We start from the raw sequence: 15,655 nt of genomic DNA, 5'->3' as shown, positions 1-15,655 counted from the left end.
TGTGTTATTTTATAGTTTTGATGTCTTCATTATTATTCTACAATAATAGAACATAGTAAAAATAAAGAAAAATCCTGGAATGAGTAGGTGTGTCCAAACTGGACAGGCACTGTACATGACAGGCAATTAGAACTGTATTGTGTATAACAGATACATCTTCACGTTCTGTAACATTGCTCCTTTCAGAACTGACCCCAGGATTTGACTTAAAATTGCTTTCAGTAATTGCATTGAGTGAAAGGGAGCAAGGAATTAAGGAAGGAAGGAATTAAGGAAGGGGAGAAAGGGAGGGAGGGACTAATTAAGGACAGAAAGGGAGTTAAGGAAGGAGTGAAAGGGTGGAAGGAATTAAGGAAGGAGAGAAATGGAGGAAGGGGTTGTTCAGGAAGGAGTGAAAGGGATAAAGGATGCATCTGTGAAGTATTTGAACTGGGAGCACATTCCTTTTTCTCATGACTACATGAGTTACACACGACAGCAGGGTTACATTGTTTCTATCCTATCATGTTCAGACAGTTATTTTTGTACCAAATTATTTGTTATAGTTACTGTTGGATGAAACAAAGACCCTAAGCCTTGATCATGTGGATCTCTATCATTGCTTTGAATAGCAATTATCAGACTGCTAATTTGAAGATAAAAGAAAGTATGTCCTTGAAAGTATGTACAGTGACCATGTCTGCACCCCCTACCCTCACCCTGTATTTACTAATGATTGGAACCATAGCAAACACACAAATATGTCAATGCCATTTCTCTTTGGATTCTATTTCATTTGACATCACTGAAACAATGTTGATAGTATGGGACTTATTCAGCCTTATTGATTTTGCATGCTTTTCCATCTGATATTTATTGTCAGACACTTAATTGAAGCTAATGAATATTGTGTAAAACAGAGCAGCATTATATAATGTTTGGTCAACAAATATACGTCTAAATAAAATGTCTTAAAATTGATCATTGTTGAGTTCTGAATCTTGTAGTGAAACCATATAATTAAATCACTTTGGAGACAGATTTGCACTTATAGTGCAGAATAATGATAAATATTTTGGCAAAGCACAACAAACTAGGGATTAAGTTAACATTTTTTATTCCCATTTACATGCACATTAATTTAAAATCATAATTTTTTTGCAAAGAAAACATTAAAAACATCTGTTAAAACATGATCAGCTTGGGGTGTGTACTGATGATATAGGTGCAAATTTGGTAGTTGGTCCATTGAGATGTATAGTGCTCAGTTCTAGAAGAGTCTTAGCTCTCACGGCTCATGTATGGACAAACCACACACACCTGTGCAATGTCATCGTATTCATAAGTCCTCTTCAGAAATGTGTCGGTCAGTCTCAGGCCAGATATACTCTGAAACACAAGCAAATGGTGATTAGCTACAATCATCAACCGATTGTTGACTGCAAATGTTAACAGTAATAGCATAACATACTGTAATAAGCCTTAGCTATGCTTAGTGTTACAATGTATTCTAAGTGGGCACCTACTTGCAGGCCCTGGACAGAGGAGAGGAGTTTGAGGGGCAGAGAGAGCGAGGCACTGGGGCTGACTTTGCCCAGCTGTCTCCCTGATACACCACACCAGTGGATGGAGCGGGTGTTACACATCTCCAGCACCAGGTCCATGGTCCTCTCACTGCAACAACACACACAACTCAGCCATCAGATTTGCCACCAATGCTCCTTAAAGAACACATCACAGTACTTTGTATTCCTCTGTAAACTGGCCATCTCTTTACACAAGACACAAAATCCACTGGTTGATGCTCATCTACAAAACCCTCTTAGGCCTTACTACCCCTAGCCGACTAAACTCTACTGCACGACTTAAGATGGCGTGCTGAGAAACCCATTGCAACCCTCATCTTCTAATTACAGCCCCTGATCGGCTATTCACAGTCCCCAAAGCAAACACATCCTTGGGTCACTCCTCTTTTCAGTTAGCTGCAGCTAGCGACTGGATCAATTTATACAAAACATTTAAGCTGGAAAGTTATCTATGTCTCAGCTTTGAAGGACTCAGGCATGGACATTTTCACTGACAGCTGTAGCTGTTACACAAACAAATAATGTAGGCTGCTGATTGTGGTGTCTGAATGACACAAATATTAATTCACAAAGTCTGCTGCCTCAGTTTGTATGATAGCAATTTGCATATACTCCAGAATGTTATGAAGAGTGATCAGATGAATTGCAATTAATTGCAAAGTCCCTCTTAGCCACGCAAATGAACTGAATCCCCCAAAAACATTTCCACTGCATTTCAGCCCTGCCACAAAAGGACCAGCTGACATCATGTCAGTGATTCTCTCATTAACACAGGTGTGAGTGTTGAAGAGGACAAGGCTGGAGATCACTCTGTCATGCTGATTGAGTTCGAATAACAGACTAGAGCTTCAAAAGGAGGGTGGTGCTTGGAATCAGTGTTCTTCCTCTGTCAACTATGGTTACCTGCAAGGAAACACGTGCCATCATCAATGCTTTGCACAAAAAAGGGCTTCACAGGCAACGATATTGCTGCCAGTAAGCTTGCACCTAAATCAACCATTTATCGGATCATCAAGAACTTCAAGGAGATCGGTTCAAATGTTGTGAAAAAGGCTTCAGGGCGCCCAAGAAAGTCCAGCAAGCGCCAGAACCGTCTCCTAAAGTTGATTCAGCTGCGATATCGGGGCACCACCAGTACAGAGCTTGCTCAGGAATGGCAGCAGGCAGGTGGAGTTCATCTGCACGCACAGTGAGGCGAAGGAGGATGACCTGATGACCTTTTGGAGGATGACCTGATGTCAAGAAGGGCAGCAAAGAAGCCACTTCTCTCCAGGAAAAACATCAGGGACAGACTGATATTATGCAAAAGGTACAGGAATTGGACTGCTGAGGACTGGGTTAAAGTCATTTTCTCTGATGAATCCCCATTCCGATTGTTTGGGGCATCCGGAAAAAAGCTTGTCAGGAGAAGACAAGGTGAGCGCTACCATCAGTCCAGTGTCATGCAAACAGTAAAGCATCCTGAGACCATTCATGTGTGTTGGTTGCTTCTCAGCCAAGGGAGTGGGCTCACTCACAATTTTTCCTAAGAACACAGCCATGAATAAAGAATGGTACCAACACATCCTCCGAGAGCAACTTCTACAACCATCCAGCAACAGTTTGGTGACGAACCTTTCCATAAGGCAAAGTGATAACTAAGTTCCTCGGGGAACAGAACATCGATATTTTGGGTCCATGGCCAGGAAACTCCCCAGACCTTAATCCCATTGAGAACTTGTGGTCAATCCTCAAGAAGCAGGTGGACAGACAAAAACCCACAAACTCTGACAAACACCAAGCATTGATTATGCAAGAATGGGCTGCCATCAGTCAGGATGTGGCCCAGAAGTTAATTGCCAGCATGCCAGGGCAGATTGCAGAAGTCTTGAAAAAGAAAGGTCAACACTGCAAATATTGACTCTTTGCATCAACTTCATGTAATTGTCAATAAAAGCCTTTGACACTTATGACATGCTTGTAATTATACTTCAGTATTCCATAGTAACATCTGACAAAAATATCTAAAGACACAGCAGCAAACTTTGTGGAAATTAATATTTGTGTCATTCTCAAAACCTTTGGCCACAATTGTATGTTTGCACAGCTATTATTTGTACTATGCTGCTTGTATTGTGGTCTGCCATGTTTTGTGAAATCCCTTCTTGTCGTGATGTGCTTCGTCTCTGCCTACTTTGTCCCTCATGCCTTTGTCTGCCCTTATTAATGCTTGTACCATGTTGTGTTATCTGCCCTTATTAATGCTTGTACCATGTTGTGCTGTTCTCTGCTCTTATCAATGCTTGTACCACATTGTGTTGTTGCCATAGGTCTCCCTTTGTGTAGCGTGATTGTGTCTCTTGTCTTGTTGTGCTTTGTTTCCACTGTCTGTCTGCTGATGTATATGTACTTTGCCAAGTCTGTTCTGTCCATGTTGTCAATCTTCTCTTAACACTTTCTTTTAATCCCCACCCCTTCCCCACGTGGCCTTTTGCCTCTTGCCAGACTGTCAATGTAAATAAGAATTTGTTATTAATTGACGTGCCTGGTAAAATAAAACATTTAATGGAATTATGCATACACTACCAGTCAAAAGTTTGGACACACCTACTCTTTCAAGGTTATTTCTTTATTGTTACTATTTTCAACATTGTAGAATAATATTGAAGACATCACAACTATGAAATAACATATATGGAATCATGTAGTAACCAAAAAAGTGTGAAACAAATCAAAATAGATTTTAGATTGTTCAAAGTAGCCACCCTTTGCCTTGATGACAGCTTTGCACACTCTTGGCATTCTCTCAACCAGCTTCACCTGGAATGTTTTTCCAACAGTCTAGAAGGAGTTCCCACATATGTTGAGCACGTGTTGGCTGCTATTCCTTCACTCTGCGGTCCAACTCATCCCAAACCATCTCAATTGGGTTGAGGTCGGGTGATTGTGGAGACCAGGTCATCTGATGCAGCACTCCATCACTCTCCTTCTTGGTCAAATAACCCTTACACAGCCTAGAGGTGTGCTGGGTCATTGTCCTGTTGAAAATCAAATGACAGTTCCACTAAGCGCACACCAGATGTTTAATATATCGCTGTGGTAGCCGTGCTGGTTAAGTGTGCCTTGAATTCTAAACAAATCACTGACAGTGTCACCAGCAAAGCACCCCCACACATCACACCTCCTCCTCCATGCTTCACGGTGGGAACCACACATGCAGAGATCATCCGTTCACCTACTCTGCGTCTCACAAAGACACGGTAATTAGAACCAAAAAGCTCAAATTTGGACTCATCAGACCAAAGGACAGATTTCCACCGCTCTAATGTCCATTGCTCGTGTTTCTTTGCCCAAGCAAGTCTCTTCTTCTTACTGGTCCTTTAGTAGTGGTTTCTTTGCAGTAATTCGACCATGAAGGCCTGCTTCATGCAGTGTCCTCTGAACAGTTGATGTTGAGATGTGCCTGTTACTTGAACTCTGAAGCATTTATTTGGGCAGCAATTTCTGAGGCTGGTAACTCTAATGAACTTATCCTCTGCAGCAGAGGTAACTCTGGGTCTTCCTTTCCTGTGGAGGTCCTCATGAGAGACAGTTTCATCATAGCGCTTGATGGTTTTTGCAACTGCACTTGAAATAACTTTTAACATTTACATTTACATTTAAGTCATTTGGCAGACGCTCTTATCCAGAGCGACTTACAAATTGGTGAATTCACCTTATGACTTAAAGTCCTTGAAATTTTCCAGATTGATTGACCTTCATGTCCTAAAGTAACGATGGACTGTCGTTTCTCTTTGCTTATTTGAGCTGTTCTTGCCATAATATGGACTTGCCATAATATGGGCTATCTTCTGTATACCACCCCTACCTTGTCAAAACACAACTGATTGGCTAAAACACATTAAGAAGGAAAGAAATTCCACAAATTAACTTTTAACAAGGCACACCTGTTAAGTGAAATGCATTCCAGGTGACTACCTCATGAAGTTGGTTGAGAGAAAGGCAAGAGTCTGCAAAGCCGTCATCAAGGCAAAGGGTGGCTACTTTGAACAATCTCAAACATAACATATCTTTTGATTTGTTTAACACATTTTTGCTTACTACATGATTCCATATGTGTTATTTCATAGTTTTGTCTTCACTTTTGTTCTCAATGTAGAAAATAGTAAAAAATAAAGAAAAACCCTTGAATGAGTAGGTGTGTCCAAACTTTTGACAGGTACTGTAGGTCCATCCAGCCATTTGATTATACCTGCAGTTGGTGATTTTACAGGTGATGTCGAAGGGTTCCTCTAGGTTGACGGTGTCTGGGATCATCTCCAGTGATAGTCTGACGTCTCCATAACCTGGAGCCTGTCAGAGACAAGTGGAAAAGCAATACCCTGTTGAAGGTCAACTGAGACCAAAACATTGATAAATAAGATCCATTATATTGTTGGAAGCATCCAGATTACCGGTATGCTGGAGTTTTTAAATTTTTTAATAACGAGACGAGGAAAACCAATTCATACTGGGTCAACACAAATGCAATTATTACACTGTCCGATCCAGGCAATAGCAGATACATTTTGGACCGGTTTTCTTTATGTTTGGCTCACAAGAAGCGCATCGTCTGGGACCATGATTGCACTGTTTTGTATTTGGTTGTCTGGTTGGTAAACCCTGGGCAACAGGCTTCATGACATCACATTTTGCATGACTTTGACAAATTTGGAAACTGTAGAATGACTATATTATCCAATTGAGAATATAATCTTCATTTTGAGCTGTCATTGTAATTGTCCAATGACTCACATTTTGTCAACAGCCCAGGTATGACTGACAAGACCATCAACACCACTCAACAAAGACAACCACAGCATTGAGAATGTCCTGTTATGCAACAACCATATACTTTAACTAAGAACCATATCATGTAACTGAGAATGCTCTGGTACCATTCTCTGTAGCTGGCTTGTCTGCAGCCTTCCTTTCTCTCCTAAATTGGTCTTCCACACGATGTCCAGTTTACCGATGACCGTCACGCCCTTGATGACGCCCGCCTTCTCTGCAAACTCCGATTTGGGCTTCAGGCAGTAGAGGTACTGGCGCGTGTCCATGGGCTGCAGGTAAGACATCTTCCCAAATGTAGAAGTTCTGGAACACAGTCAGGGTGGAGAAGTCTGAGCTGACACTGAAAACCTATTACCTTTGACATAGTAGGGGCGCCTTGACCTACAGTGAGAAGACCTGGTCGAGTGAATGCTGTATCTTGTACGCAGCATAGACTTCAATCAGAATAGTCATACAGCTTTCACAGTCAAAATGTCTCAACAAAAAAAGCAGTAAAATAACACAAAAAATGTACACTAGAAAAACACAATATATCATGCTAGCATAATCTATACAGATAAACTCTTCTCGAATTTGCTTTCTCCTCTTCACATGTATCTTTCTTATATTACTGCCTTTTTACTGTACAATCCAAACATAACACTAAAATGTGTGTGTGTGTCCCTTACCCTTCGTCCCCAGTCTCCACGGTGTTGAGCTCGGTGACATTGTACATCATAGAGGGCTCCAGGGACACTTTCTCCATGAACATGGGCGACGTGGTGATGTTCTGGATCTGGGCCTCGAGAAACACCTCGTCTGTCTGGGGGTGGGGGTAAGCGCTAACATTATCCGCTAGCGCTAACTAGAGGAACACCTCCTCAAAGGGACTTAACTGGGCAGCACTTTGACTTCAATTCCTTTCAGTGTACTTTACAACGTATTGCCCCCTCAAGGGGAAACTGTAGATTTCATTTAGGCCTAGTGTGTGTCAGATTTATCTGAAAGCATTGGATTTATACAGTTAGATTCTAGAAATCACCATGAAGTACCTGTATAACTTACACTAGATTTTGGCATGTATGAACATGTCCGAAATATTCAGACATCATTAGCACCCCGGTAAGACACGGTTTTCATACCTTCGTCAGTCCTATCAAAATCAACTAGCAGGGCCAAAATGGAGTAGCAAAGTCTGCTCAGTTTACCTTTGAGGAGTGGATTAGTACTCAACTGAACAGAGGAGTGCTCAGAGATTAGTTCATGCCTGAAATTCAAAGGCTAGTGATTAAGTAGGGACCACGGACAGAAACATTCGGCCAGACGGACGGACAGACTGGGGTTATTGTTACAGAGCAGAGCACCACTCCACATCTCCCATGCCGAAACAGACCTGTCATCAAACCCAACATAAAAAGCTGATCAGACACATCTCAAATAACTTTTGTCCAGAGCCTTATTTGAATAATGTTTTACCTGATCTGATTTATTCAGACTCTTGAAAGAGTTTATTTTAGAGTGAACATATAAATTCATAAAATCAGATTAATAATCACCACACTAAAATCATCATTAAAATGAACATCCCTTCCCATCAGAGATTGGTACTGGATTTTGATTGAAAACCATCATTCAAATCTACACTTGAATCCAATCATTCAAAAGACCTGTAGAAATGGAAACCCCAATACAATCATACAGACCTAGGCTCTGTCTGAAATGGCACCCTATTCATTATATAGTTCACTACTTTTGAGCCTTACGGGCCCTGGTCAAAAGAAGTACATATATAGGCAATAGGGTGCAATTTAGAACCCCGCCCTAGCCTAGACCCATGATGTTGATTTCACCCTATGAGGATGGATTGTTTGATCAATGCGCTTCCATTCTATTTCCCCATGAATCTCTCTGGCATCACACCCACCTACTACCCAATTGCACAAGTCCTGTGAGAGATGAGTTAGCGAGAGGGCTCAAGCAGCGAAGAGAAAAAAAACAGAGTAACGGCAAAATAGTGGGAAAAGCATTTGATCACCCTTTACTAAAGCAGCATCACACATCTGTTTCCTTTGTGAGAAGTAAAGTCTTACTATATGGGTTTTTATTCTTCATATTTTTTCCCCTGCATGCTTTTCCCTTATTTTGCCATTGCTCACGCTCATTGGCTCCAGAGAAAGACAGACAGACGTTGCTGCAACAAAAAGGATTAAAAAAGCAAGAGTTAAAAGCAATGAAAACAGAAAAACGATTACCACGGAACTGAGGTCACTCTAATGGAGAAAATAAAAACACAAGAGACCATAAACAAATGAAGGTTACATGCCAAATGAAAGTGACAATACATCTTGTTTCATACGCTAACAAATTAAATGCTACTAATATGCAAATGAGAGAATAAAAAGCTAATTTGACTATGTGTCACCAATGGAAAATGCCTGACCATGGAATGAAACATGATATACTACAAACTCTATGTTTGTGATGTCATCTAAAAACCAGAGGCTGAATTGATAGTGGAAATGTATGGAAAAAGATCTGACTATGAATGAGTGAAGATAGCTAGCATGTTGACAAAGGTGGAAAGTTGAATAAGTCGGTAGGATGACTGTATTTGTCATTGTTTTGGTACAGGTAATAAAAGAGTGAGGTAAGTATAGCTGAGAGAAAGAGGAAAAAAAACATACCTCTGCATTGTAGAACTTGGTTTTGACGTCGAGCGGCTTCAGAACCTGATTGAGAATAGATTGCAAGCTAAATGACGCCGATTTCTCAAAAGATTCCTCCATTCAACAGCGACAATAAATCTCCCTTCACAACATTAGAAAATAACACCATTTATCTCTGAAAAAAGCTGAAATCCATGAGCCAAGAAATTTGATTTAAAAACGGTCAGTATAGCTTATACAAAACATATTGTTACTGTAAGAGAAGTTGGATTTATTTTCTTTGTGTGACTTAGAGCAGATCCTTTCTGAGACTGAGGACAGTAAGTAGGTAGTGAGATAGTTTGGTAGTCAAAAGCCAAAGCTTGTGTACTACTGCTAATTGCCTTTTCTCTGTCATGGGCCTGTGACATTGCTCAGGGTTGAGGTCTGGTTTCTAATATAACTCTTTGAGGGAGCATGGGGAGGTCATATAAAGGACGCTTTGAAACTCACCTGAAATTTAAAGAACTTCCTGAAGTATAGCTTCTCTCCCGCCTGTGTGGTATAACTGACTGCACAAACCAAGCTAGAATAGAGAAACCAAAATTCCTTGAATATTAGCATTCAAATGAACTCCTAACCATCTTTGCAGATGTGTTGCTGTAAATCTTCCCCATTGTTGTCTCGAGTGACACCCCTTTCCCAGTATTACATAGAGCAATGGTCAAAAGTATGTTATTTTCCGATTTAGCCCACGTCAGAAAGGAAAGCATACATGTGAGTTCCAATCTCTTTGACTTCATGGTGAATGACATCATCGATGCAGGACTCAGGCTTCAGCTCAGTGACTGTGTTGTTGGACGCTGATAGGTTTAGCCTCTGAGAGCTGGTCTGAAGGTCTGCCTGTAAGACATGACAAAAATGGGGATTTCACTTAAAATTGTGTGAATAGGACAAGTGGATTCATCAATGAGAAAGAGATTGGTTAAACATGTTTCCATTGGATTAATGTATATCTGTACTGTACCTTTACTAGTATGTCCTTGACCTCCTGGGTGCTGTCATTGTGCACACTAATGTAACTTGAGAAGGTCTCGCCAAGGAAAATATTTCTGTGCAGAGGACAATTGTTACGCAAGTGTCACACACAAAGATAATGGACTCACACGCTCACTGAAGAACTGAAACGAGACAATGCTTTTCAAGACTAAGTATTCCTGTGAAAGGTTGTCTTGCAAGAAATGTGATGCTTCTATACTGAAACAGATCAAGAGATACTGACAGAAATGATCGGCCAGGGGGAATGAAAGATATAAACTGCCAGTCTGATTGTTAAATGCTAGTTGTGTGTGCCTCTACATGTTTCATCCTGCTCTATATGTCAAAGAGTTGAAACGGTTGTTGCTGTAGTGTTATTTACCCAAAGTTCTGAGGTAGTGTGAGCATCTCTCCCAGCATTAACGCCTCTGCTCCTTTAATAGTGGATGGGTCCTCTTTCATTAGCCGACCAAACAAATCCCCTGTAGAATGCACGCACATGTACACACACGTGCACGCAGGTATGCACACACATACAAATTACTCTCATACAATGCCTTCAGAAAGTATTCACACCATTTGAATTGTTCCACATTTTGTTGTGGTACAAAGTGGGATTAAAATGTACGTTGTCAATGTGAAAAAAACAACAACTAATATATCTTGACTAGATAAGCATTCAACCCCCTGAGTCAACACGGTAAAATCAACTTTGGCAGTGATTACAGCTGTGAGTCTTTCTGGGTAAGTCCCTAAGAGCTTTGCACACCTGGAGTGTACAATATACAGCCCATTTGGTATTCAGACCCCTTCACCTTTTCCAAATGTTGTTATGCTCCAGCCTTATTCTAAAATTGATTAATTGTCTCCCCCCCATCAATCTACACAGAATACCTCATAATGACAATGCAAAAACAGTTTTTTTAGATTGTTTTGGGGAAAAAAATGAATATTAAATTTAAATAAGTATTCAGACACTTTACTCAAGACTTTGTTTAAGCACCTTTGGCAGCGATCGAGTCTTCTTGGGTATGACATTACAAGCTTGGCACACCTGTATTTGGGGAGTTTCTCCCATTCTTCTCTGCAGATCCTCTCAAGCTCTGTCAGGTTGGATGGGTAGTGTTGCTCCACAGCTATTTTCAGGTCTCTCCAGAGATGTTCGATCTGGTTCAAGTCCAGGCTCTGGCTGTGTCACTCAAGGATATTCAGAGAATTGTCCTGAAGCCACTCCTGTGTTGTCTTGGCTGTGTGCTTAGGGTCGTTGTCCTGTTGGAAGGTGAACCTTTTCCAAGTCTGAGCGCTCTGGAGCAGGTTTTCATCAAGGATCTCTCTGTACTTTGCTCCGTTCATATTTCCCTTGATCCTAACTCGTCTACCAGTCGCTGCCGCAGAAAAACAACCCATGATGCTGCCAACACCATGCATCAACGTAGGGATGGTGCCAGGTTTCCTCCAGCCGTGACGCTTGGCATTCAGGCCAAATAGTTCAATCTTGGTTTCATCACACCAGAGATTCTTGCTTATCATGGTCTGAGAGTACTTCAGGTTCCTTTTACAACCTTCAAGCAGGCTGTCATGTGCCTTCTATTGAGGAGTGGCTTTCGTCTGTCCACTCTACCATAAAGGCCTGATTGGTGGAGTGCTGTAGAGATGGTTGTCCTTCTGGGAGGTTCTCCCATCTCCACAGAGGAACTCTGGAGCTCTGACAGAGTGACCATCAGGTTCTTGGTCACCTCCCTGACCAAGGCCCTTCCCCCAATTGCTCAGTTTGGCCGGGCGGCCAGGTCTAGGAAGAGTCTTGGTGGTTCCAAACTTCTTCCATCCTTGGGGACCTTCAATGCTGCAGACATTTTTTGGTACCATTCCCCAGATCTATGCCTCGACACAATCCTGTCTCTGAGCTCTACGGACAATTCCTTCGACCTCATTGCTTGGTTTTTGCTCTGACATGCACTGTCCACTCTGGAACCTTATATAGACAGGTGTGTACCTTTCCAAATCATGCCCAATCAATTGAATTTAAGTTGTAGAAACATCTTAAGGATGATCAATGGAAACCAGATGCACCTGAGCTCAATTTCGAGTCTCATAACAAAGGGTCTGAATACTTATGTTAAATAAGGTATTTCTGTTTTTTATTTTTAATACATTTACAGAAATGTCTATAAACCTGTTTTCGCATTGTCATTATGGGGTATTGTGTGTAGATTGATGAGAATGTTTTTAAAATTTTAAATCCATTGTAGAATAAGGCTGTAACGTAACAAAATGTGGGAAAAAATCAAGGGGCCTGAATACTCTGAATGCACCATATCAAGTTGGTTGTTGATCATTGCTTAACATCCATTTTCAAGTCTGGTGCGCGATGAGACAAGGATATCCCTACCGGGCAAACCCTCCCTTACCCGGACGACGCTAGGCCAATTGTGCGTCACCCCACGGACCTCCCGGTCACGGCCGGTTACGACAGAGCCTGGGCGCGAACCCAGAGTCTCTGGTGGCACAGCGCCCTTAACCACTGCGCCACCCGGGAGGCCCCATGTCAATGCAACTTATTGTGACTTATTTAGGCTTCCCATAACAAAAGGGTTAAATACGTATTGCCTCAAGACATTTATTATTTTCATCTTTAATGAATTCGTAAACATTTCTAAAAACATAATTCCACTTTGACATTATGGGGTACTGTGTGTAGATCAGTGACACAAAATCTCAATTTAATAAATGTTCAATTAAGGCTGTAACACACATTTTGGAGAATACTTTCTGAAGGCACTGCATCTAGCGAAGTGTTGTTGAGGCACGTAAAAAACTTAACACAATGCCAGAAAAGTTTGACTATATCTATACATTTTTTCCAGATATTATTTATTTTATGGCTCTATGGAAACTGTAACTACCAGATCTAATAGTCAGTCAGTCTCCTCATATGGGCCCTGTAAGTTTTGTAGCTTTAATATTGATGATCAATGTCAACAACAAATATCTCACATAAGCATGCAATAAAATATATATTTAGAAATGTTACCAAAAGAATTCTGATTCTGCTACGACACAACGTTCTAAATATTTGAGTGAAAGGCAGCCTTTAGAGGAGCAGCGTGGGAGATATGAGAGCTGGGTGGCATAAAAATGTTCACAAATTATTTTTATTTCTCCTATATCATGTTCTCGTCGTTCATTTCGATTTATGGCCAGATATGCCTTTATTCTCCCCCCCCCGTATAAATAGCATCCCCAACCAGAAGTGTCACTGTGATTTAGGGGTTCAGTGGAGTTGGGTTACCAGCACAGCGCTCACATTGCAGTAGGTAGGTCTCCGGCAGAAGGAAAAATAAACACTGTAAATTCTCTTTAGGACTGCACAACTAAATTTAGGAGCTGGTTAGACATAGCCATTCCTGGGATCCCTTAGTGATTCAGTGGAGTAGGCAGACAGGTGTGGCTGCCTGGCTTTATTACTGATCGCCGACATCACATAATTTCCCCAGGTTAATTAATGTATTGGCTCAATTCATTTCACTCTCATCATGCCTAGAATGTTAATTGGAGGCTTAACCCCAGTAAAGGAAAGCTTAGCTGATTTACATATTCTCATACATATCGGTCCAATTAATATAGGATTGCATGCAGTGTTGTAATAAATACTGATCTCATAGTAGTGAAATGTAGAATCGTGCATCTGTTTTTCTCTCTGAGGAATACTGATTTCAAAGAGAAATATGACATGTGAATGTGTTGTTATGGACCAGGGATTTACAGCACTACATGGAAGTAGTCAGTTCTATCAATGCTTTTACCGTAAGCCTACTGTGGACTTGAAATATAATATATGCCATTTAGCAGACACTTTTATTCAAAGCGACTTCCAGTCATGAATGTATTTAAAAAATATGGGTGGCCCAAGGGAATCGAGCCCACGATCCTTGGCATTGCAAATGCCATGCTCTACCAACTAAGCAACACAGGAGCCACACAGAATCATAGGAACTAGCCTATTAGTTCTATGTTCTATATTTATATCTATAGGCATAGCCTATGTAATGTATTTAGAATCACTGCAGCAAAGCAAATTGGATAGGCCTAATAAAGATTCTACAACTCTACTACATGTTGGGGGTAAAATAAATCAAGGCTTACCTGGGAGGTCTCTATCTTCACATGTTACTGGCATGTTAGTGAAGAGAGTGGGTTTTGTTAACCGCATCACTGTGAAAGCCAAGGAAGCAAAGATTGGTCAGTTAGGCTTAGGCTAGTTTACTTGCTTGCAATTTTAGATGGAAATTCCATGGGTAATCTAGACCTCTCTCAAACAGCCTAGATATCATAATGCCAAATAAGAACAGTCTCCTTTAGCGTTGTTTCCAAACAAAGTTTTTCAGGCCATACTTTATTTGGATAGTCCCCTATAGGCCTAGATGGCCTTCGGATGGTCAAACTATCAACAAACTAACAACTGTAACTCACTTGCATGCAAGATGTTGCATGTAAATAGACTGCATGTTAGGCTATGACTAAGATAAGGTTTAGGTTCAAATAAGGGGTCTAGGGTTAGTGTTTTCCCGATTAGATGATTCAAATCAGTGGTTAGTTTCAGTTATTTTATAGATTAGTTGAGGATCTATAAACCATCTGAAGGTTACTATCCAGATAAATGTTAGATTTCCTCCTTGCCACAACAGTCTTTCTTTGTCAGGTATTCTCTGATTATTATTACAATACCAAAAGATAACTCCCCCTTCCATCTGTGATAATATTAAAGTAACCAGTCATAATACCGTAACACATACCAGGTAGCTAGCTATTTGAATGGGTCTATCAAGATGTCTGAGACTTGTATATTCAGCACACTGTAGCTACGTTGGGGTCTAAAATAAACTAACTTTTTGAGTGAATAGTCAAGTAGTGGACAGGTAAGAAACACTCATCATCAGATCAACAACAATTCGGTCATTTGAGCTACCTAGCTAACGTTAGCAAGATGGCAGAGGCTGGCTAAATATGTAGCTATACAGTTAGGACAACAGTCCACCATTAACTAAATAAATAATACATAGGGTATAGTAGAGAGTTATGGATATAGTACCCAAATGTTAATGAATGACATGGCAAATGATTTGACAGAACATTGTTGGCTAGTTAGCTAAGAATGTTAGCTATTGAAAATGAACAGAAAAAAGACATGGTCAACACCACTCGATACTAGGTAGTCAGCGAGCTAGCACGTTCATCATCGTTCAGTTAGCAAGCTTATTTGACGTTAGCGTAGCAGCTAGCTTGTAAGCCAGTAGCCATTATCAGCTAACTGTCAGTGTCAGATGTAAACAACCTTTTCAGATATCCACATTAGCTAAAATGTTTAACGCAACCCTAGTGAGTATATTGCTTAAGCCATTTATTTAACTCAGTAAAATACCTTTTAAAGCAAGTAGATGCTCTTGTTTTGCCTGATTTACTTCCATTTTGTCTTAACAGTTCGGTTGAACTTTCACCTGGCAATATCAGCTGACTATAGGAAACGCAGAGGGACAATTTTGGGAGATCCCTCGTGGTAGTATTGTAGTACACAGGTGTCACGTCAAATTGTAGTTCCACCTCTTCCCCATTCAATTC

At 40.8% G+C, this 15,655-nt stretch overlaps 1 protein-coding gene across 2 annotated transcripts; it reads right to left on the bottom strand.

The window, feature by feature from the left end:
- Positions 1–1,079: 1,079 nt before the first annotated feature.
- Positions 1,080–15,558, bottom strand: LOC135518058 (trafficking protein particle complex subunit 13). Of its 2 annotated transcripts, XM_064942900.1 has the most exons (13): positions 15,459–15,558; positions 14,183–14,251; positions 10,422–10,521; positions 10,029–10,113; positions 9,777–9,904; positions 9,515–9,587; positions 9,041–9,085; positions 8,609–8,626; positions 7,046–7,179; positions 6,482–6,680; positions 5,797–5,897; positions 1,506–1,653; positions 1,080–1,368 (listed from the first exon to the last, which is right to left on the bottom strand). In XM_064942900.1, exons 1-13 carry the CDS (start codon positions 15,502–15,504, stop codon positions 1,261–1,263), a joined length of 1,254 nt encoding a protein of 417 aa, XP_064798972.1. In that variant the 5' UTR covers positions 15,505–15,558; the 3' UTR covers positions 1,080–1,260. The 2 variants fall into 2 exon arrangements, with proteins under 2 accessions (XP_064798972.1, XP_064798974.1); XM_064942902.1 differs by lacking the exon at positions 8,609–8,626.
- Positions 15,559–15,655: the final 97 nt, after the last annotated feature.

This window comes from Oncorhynchus masou, chromosome 28 (assembly GCF_036934945.1).
Source record: "Oncorhynchus masou masou isolate Uvic2021 chromosome 28, UVic_Omas_1.1, whole genome shotgun sequence".
NCBI lineage: Eukaryota > Metazoa > Chordata > Actinopteri > Salmoniformes > Salmonidae > Oncorhynchus > Oncorhynchus masou.
Note: the sequence above shows the minus strand (reverse complement) of the source record. Positions and strands in the feature narration are given on the sequence as shown.